This window comes from Limulus polyphemus, unplaced genomic scaffold (genome assembly GCF_000517525.1).
Source record: "Limulus polyphemus unplaced genomic scaffold, Limulus_polyphemus-2.1.2 Scaffold3036, whole genome shotgun sequence".
Lineage (NCBI taxonomy): Eukaryota > Metazoa > Arthropoda > Merostomata > Xiphosura > Limulidae > Limulus > Limulus polyphemus.
In genome coordinates this window covers 62,870-70,469 of record NW_013668646.1, presented here as the reverse complement: position 1 = coordinate 70,469, position 7,600 = coordinate 62,870, and the positions used below count along the sequence as shown (strand labels likewise).

Below are 7,600 nucleotides of genomic sequence, written 5' to 3'. Positions count from 1 at the left end.
TAGAAAACGGTACTGGCTGCTATTGATCACGTGATATGCTAATTTATGGACGTAGGCGGAGTCAAGTCACAGTTAAACGACAACCCCAAAGAAAAATAATTTCCATCCAATTCACCCAACAATTAATGATCATGAGTTCGTTTTTGATGAACTCTCCTCCATATGTGGATCCGAAATTTCCACCAAGTGAAGAATACTATCAAGCAAACTACATTCCAAGTCAGCGAGGGGACTATTACAATCCGCCAAGTCATCCCTATCGCTATAGCGGCGTCAACAGTCAGCACGCGCCAGTGAGTTATGGCCACGAGCACAGCGGTGCCAACGCAGCGTACACAAATCATGGAAGCCCTCCCCGTTACTACCAGCCGCCGTGTTCTCTACCACAAAACTCACTCCACAGACCAACAATTTTGAGCCCTTCAGTTGACCATGTACCACTAACCAATAGTCCGAACCATATTTTACAGAGCCCACCGCAGCACCATCAGAGATCTCCGGTCTCTTCGCCGGTGCCGGCGCCAGTGCCGCCTGCAGTGTCTTGCAACACCCCACAGCCAACTTCCGATCTACAAGCTCGCGTACCACACCAACAACATATTTCTCCTCAGCAGCAAAGTTTAATAGAAACGACTCCGGACTGTGCTGTGTCAACGACGGGACATCCGGTCATCTATCCTTGGATGAAAAAAGTCCACATCAATGCAGGTAGGAACCCAAGACCTTCTAAAACTGCTCTAATTCTAAATTAATTCAGGGTGCTTTTATCCCCCCTCCCAACGAATACTTTTTGTTTAAAGAATTTATTTTTCACTACCTTAATATAACAATTAGGATTCTGCACTCGTGCATATATTATAGTGTAGCAGTCATTATAAATCAAAAATTAAGTGCACTCAAAGACACCCGCAAAGCCCACCCTTCTCTGTGTTGAGCCTACTAAAAATGACTGCTCCCGGGCATTTGATAAGGAAGAATCCTCAAAAGTTTGCTTCCTGCAGAGATGGGTTTTCTTAGCGGGTGTTACATTTTCTCTCTCTGTCTTCGTGACTTAGGTCTGTGAACAGAGTAGGATTAGTATTTATTGTTCCTTGGGGACCTGTACAAGACACAATACATAAGACCATCTCGTACATCGTTTGACAATACACGATATCTTTCTACCATGCCGTAAGGAAGGGGTAAAGCGTTGTTCACTCATGCCATTAAATTTATTGTTGTCTTTATTGTAGTGGGAACCAATGGAAATTTCTCTCCCGGGGTTGAAACCAAAAGACAGCGGACGGCTTACACGAGACACCAGATTTTGGAATTGGAAAAAGAATTTCATTTTAACCGGTATCTTACAAGGCGTCGACGGATAGAAATAGCTCATTCGTTATGTTTGTCAGAGAGACAGATAAAAATCTGGTTCCAAAACCGTCGGATGAAGTGGAAGAAAGACAACAAGCTTCCTAATACGAAGAATGTGAAGAAAAGGAACCAAAACGTAGAACACCTGAACAACCATACGCAACCATTAGCTCCTGTATCAAACCACACGCAACCAGAAGCGAGACTTCTTCCCCCAGCGCCAAGTCAGTCAATTTCAATGGACCCTAAACCTGATTATGGTTTGACCGAACTCTGATATTTTCTTATGTGTGAAGATCATTCATAAGCTGTGTAGTTCTTGACTAAAATTTGGGCAGCATTTTATTATGTTAAATGTTGTTCAAGGCCCAGACTGTGGTGTATGTGTGTGGATGTGGTGTGCTTAAGCCTCGCGGTGATTTATGTATATGTGCAAAAATGATGATGAGAAGCGTTTTTTATTTACAATGATCTCTTAAGCGTCGTTAAGCTTTTTGGTGAGACTAACAGTCTTTCATATAACAAAATGTGTCTCACAAAAGGAAATGTATTTAGACAGTTTATATGCCTGCTTGTACCCAGCTAGCTGTTCATTGAACTTGTACAGAAATCTGTGGTTTCAAGGAGAAATCCCTAACAGGTAACAGTTATATGGGAAGCCGGGGTATTATTAATGTAACATCTGTAATTTTTTTTTCCATTTTGTGTGTGATACTCAATCTAATTTACAGCTTTTTAACTGGTGTGTAATCACTGTTAGGTTGTACCATTCTTTATCGTCTTTATTATTAGTAGGTGTAAATATCTATATAATTATATATAAATATATATATATATATACATATATAAAATTGTGGTCAACATTTTGGCTTCCAGGTCAACAACATGGTCTCAAAACTGGATGTACACGCAAAAATATTGTAATATGTGCATTTTTGTTTAATTGTGGTGGTTTACGATCTTGAGACAAACTGGCCTGTCTGTGTCTCTCAGGGTATTTCAGTTTGACAAATTCGTAATTTTAAAGTGATATTTATTCCGATTCTGAGAAAACAAACACTCATTTAATTATAATATATCCGTTGTTGTGACAACGTTCTTTGGGTTTGACGGTTGGTACTCATGTAATGAAAATGGTGTTTGTGATGTATGTATACTGTTCGTGTGCCATAACTATATGCAGATGATATATCTTTATTTTTATTTCATCGACCGTTTTCGCCGGTTGTACGATAACAACAACATTTTTTTCTAAGTTGTCTTAAGACATAGAAAGTTCATTAACTGTGACATTGGTCATTAGCAAATAACTGACTAAATTATTTTGTTACGTAAAATATTGATTTTAATTGTAGTCTGACTGCAATTCTCTAGTGTTAAAGAACGAAAGGTCAACGCTAGAGTACGCAAAGCATAGTCAATTTCATGTATTACTTAATGTTAAATGTACTTGGTGTCAGTGTATTTTCAGTAATTCTCTGATGTATAGCCCATTATTTTAGTAAAGGGAGTTAAAATGTCGACACGAGACTTCTTTAGTCTCCACGTGCTACTTAAAAGTCTGGGAATAGGTAACACCGTTGGTGATTTTTAAGTATGTTGTAAGAAACAAGACTGAAATCGGTTGGTCAGTACCTAGTGGTCATAGATTTGCATTCGAATCTGAAAGTTCTCCTCTTGGCTCTTGTCGTAACATGAGTTGTAATGTGGTCAGTATTCCTAATTGTTGGTAAAACCTTGTTTGCAGGAAACGCTAAAGAAAAATAATATCGTAATAGAACTCATGAAAATGATACTGCTATTATGTACCATCGTGCATTCCAAGTAGCAGTAGCGACAAACATGCAACTGTAACCAGATCTATTTTTGTAGTATTATACTGTTTGCTTCAAGGTCATGACAATGAAACCTGTGTACTTTCTGTTATAAACTATTGTAAACACAATCTGTATATCATTGCTGTCATTACTATAATAACGTAGGATGCAGTGTCCTTTGTAGCAAATTTATTAGGAACTATGATACAATATTGTAGTTTTCCGTTAGATCTCAGAGTGGTGTTTGACATTGAGTTTATATATCTTAATTTCTTCTGTAATTAAAATAAATTTAAACAAATCAATTGCCCTAGATTACAGCTAAGAAAGTCTCTTGTTCCTGTATTTTATGTACTTTAAAAAAAAACTTCAGTCCTTCTACTGCTCTATTGATGTAGTCCAAACAATAACTGTCTTTGCTTCCCTCTGGCTGTACCTCAGGAGAAAAACAACAACAACAAAAAACAGGCCAATAAATGTGCTTTAAATTATTCTGCTGGCTACATAAGTGTAATTTTTTCTTACTTTATGAACTCGTATACAAATATTGCTTATATGATTTTCTAAAATGTTCTGTTTAAGATTTTATTTGTTACTTATAAATGTTTATTTACGTACATTTATTTTCTGTCAAGAACAAGTTCTCAGAGTTGTTGTGATCTTTATTGCTGCTGAAACAATTAATGGGATGATGTTCCAAATGCAAACACCTGTAAATGTCAATAATTCCTGACTTCCTGAAAAAAGAAATACATTTCTTTACACATGTCAATTATCACTTAACCAGCACCAGACTACCCATCTAGAAATACCAGTAAATTTTTTTTATTGGATATTTAATGCTCACTACATAACTCTCAATAGAATGTTTGTATGTGAAACTTTTCAATTTCAGATATTGCATTTTTGTCAATTAAAATAATAAAATATATTATATCTATTTTTAACAAGACATTAAGTATTGACGTGTGTAGTTAACAGATATTAAACAGACTATCCAGATATTTGCTACACGCTTTATATTCCGAATATTTTCTGCATGATCATCACAGTGTTATAGTATCAGACATTTTTACTGAACAGTAAAATGTCTCGTTTTTACACTTTTGCTTTTCAAGATTACAAATTATTTCAATATTAAGATACAAGAAAATAATAAATTTGAAAACAACTCAACCATGTTATATGATCTCCCTCCCATTCTCTCTTATTTTAACAACATCTGATCAAAGAAAGTTAACTACACGAATCAGAACTAAAAAATAACTTAAGAAATAACGTTAGCTATTTTTATATGTCAGTATAAGTAGGAGTATGTAATGTTATTAGAAATTTAAAAACAACACTTATGATAAAAATGCAGTGAATAGGAAGATTCAGCAATGAATCTATATTATTAAATAAATATGTTTGATATGTTTTTACTAATTATTTCAGATAATTAATGCAGTTTCTATAAAATAACTTAATCCACAGGAATATGATAACTTTCAATAATGTTGGGATTTTAAGACCTGAATGATGACGTGGTGTTTCAGAGTAAGTTTTTCATTCAAAATGCAGAGAGAAAGTCACATAGTTGTTATGGAAATGTAGGAATGATGTAGTCAAAGTTTTGGTCAAACTATATCTAGATATGATCATGATGTAGTTATTTTTTCGTATATCCTTTTTTGTATTTAATAGGAAAGAAAAACAGAACTGTCTTTAAACCATAATATTTGGACAGTGGTTTTGATGGCAAGGTTTCCTATCACAAAAGTAAGCTTTACACAGAATTAGAAGAAAGAAAAAAACTCATTGAATGTATAAGGTATCTTCCACAAACAATCTCTCTTCATTTCCAGTGAAAATGGAAAACAATTTAATTTTTTTTAATGACCTTTTTTTTTTTATTACTCAGTCAGGTTCATCAAAGAATGTGCAAAATTTTAGCTAAAAGTGAAGTCAAATTTTCCAAAAGGAGATAAGGACTCTAAAATAGTAAGCAGAAGAAAATTTACTAAGCCAAGAAATTGGTTAATTCATCAAAATTTCGTTTTTGGTATTTTCAACTCGAACAGCACCTTATGGGACACATAAGTTTAACAGCCAGTTCAAAGCATAATAGTCGATACTTATTCAAAACTTCTGACCAGAAGAAAGCAAACCAGTCAGCATCACCTACCGCCTACACTGTTATAGCTGAAAGTGTGGATCTTGCTCAGCCGCATGTTGTAGGCTCTAACCTTGGACTCTTTGATTCCCATTCAAACACCCTAACCACTTGACTAGTCCTCACCTGTTTCTCAGTACACTAATGATGAACAAAACGTTGCACTTATATTATTAGGGTTCATAACTGTGACTTTTGTGTAGAGGTGAGTAAATAGGCAAAAGCGTTTAGAAACATTGCGATATGAACTTTTCTTTTCTTTCATATTCTTCAATGCTTTCCTCTAGACTTTTCAGTTTCTGTTTTATATATGATTTTTTCGTGGATTTTCACTTGTTACAGTGCAAATTTAATTGAAACACGAAATCTGTATCATATGTACTTGGAGTAAATACTAAATATTTTCTTGTCAAATGCGATGAAAAATATGTATATTTTACAATTGATCTAGTTAATGTAACAGTATCTAAGTTTGAGATTATCATACGTTATGATTTATTTTTATATTTTTCTCTAAAATTTAGATACTAGTATTATTTTATTACATTATTTACTATCATTATGACATTTCATAAAAAGTTGTTAAAATGAAGATATGAAGACGTGATCTGATGATGACCTGAATAGAAGATCTTTAAAAGAGTGGATGAAGCCAGTTAAATCGTCATTCTGTATAACATAAGATTTACATTGGTATACATATTTAATTTTCAAGCATTTCTTTTGACTTTAGTTCAAATGGAAATACTATTATATGAAAATAAATAAATAATAATGACAGTAAGATTATTATTCTACTAGTATACTTAATTTAGATATACTGAATTTTCTATACATGATGACAGACATATCAAATAGTTCGCGAGAAATTATTAAACATCATACATTGTTCTTGGCCATTAGGAAGACAGAAACATTCTAATTGGTTGAGTGATAGCGAGTGATAGACGAGACAGTTTTTTTAATGTAAATATGGTGAAAAAGAATACCTTTCTTCTTTGACTAGCGAGATCTCATCGATCAAGGTACAAGTTCAAATTTTTTTTTTATCTCGGAATGGAAGTTTCCGTTTAATCTGTTCTTCTAGAAATACAGCGATGGACATATTCTTCATCACAGATAGCCACACCAAAAGACGTAATCAGTGATCTGGAAACTCAGACTTAACACCTCGAGAAGCACGTGTGTAGACGCCACAGGCATCTCTTAAACTAATGCGAGCGATCTACTAAAAGTTTATTGTCTCATACATCAATGTCATTTACCTACGTTGTCATTCTTCGGGTGCCCACTGAAACCGAGGATTTTGTTATGGGGAGGAATATGTAAATTATAAATTAGCTCGTAGAAAAGTACTTGGGAAAAATCCTGTCATTGCTCAGTGGATTTAGAGCTTCATTACTCGTATATTTTCTGTTGATATTTGGGCTTACTACACAGAAGCGCCCTATTCAAGGCTCCGTATACTAATCGATAACCTAGAGTCAAATTGATTTTAATAATGTACTTGCACCTACCTTAGTAATAGTTTTATCATAGCGATCTCGGCGAAATTGACTAACAATTCGACTGTGTTCTGATAAATAAATACTATTTCGAAGAAAACTGAAAAAGAAAGTTATTGACTTTATAAATGTACTTTATTTTATAAACCTTACATTGGTCTTCCTACCATCGATTCTAGTGTCTTAGTAGGTTCTCTTTGTTAAGTCGTAGAAAATGTGATTTTCGTTCAACAACTTTAAACTTAAGGTGTTCGTTTTACATATTGTTTACAGATTTTAACATTTAGTGTTTTATTCGCAGTAGCAAATGATCACTTTTGTCCGTAAAGTGCTTTACAAAACTAAGCTTTCAAAGCAAAACACTGTAAATGTAGGAGAATCGCAAAACTTCTATACTTTCAAGTAATATATAGTAGGAGAGTTTCGAAAAGCCTCCACTCATTTCTTGTCTACACCTCTAGAAACTACTGAACTTGTTTAGATACACTTAACATGTTTTCTGTGTAACTCTCCAAGAGTGTAAAATCATGATTTGTTTAGCTCTGGTTGTCAGGTTTGCTCTACAACCTAGACTAGGTGGTAAGTTGTATCAGATCCTGATACAACATCTATAACAGGCTATGAACAGGCTTCTCCTCTGAATAAGTTAGGCATTAATGTTACAACGGTGTGAATTATAAACAGACTTCTCCTCTGAATAAGTTAGGCACTAAAGTTACAACAGTGTGAACTGTAAACAGGCTTCTCCTCTGAATAAGTTAGGCATTAAT

General features: G+C 34.3%; 1 protein-coding gene across 2 annotated transcripts in view; it reads left to right on the top strand.

Moving 5' to 3' along the window:
• The window catches only part of LOC106468515 (homeobox protein Hox-B4-like), a 30,751-nt gene continuing 23,151 nt past the window's right edge, over window positions 1-7,600 (top strand). The window contains exons 1-2 of one of the 2 annotated variants that reach the window (XR_002612660.1): window positions 1-708; window positions 1,233-1,993. Coding sequence is in view for 1 of the 2 variants with exons in the window: in XM_013928948.2 (XP_013784402.2) it covers window positions 36-708; window positions 1,233-1,630 (1,071 nt within the window). In the remaining variant the exon portion in view is untranslated. Of the gene's footprint in view, window positions 709-1,232; window positions 3,662-7,600 lie in introns of those variants that run through there. The other variant, XM_013928948.2, reaches the window with a different exon arrangement.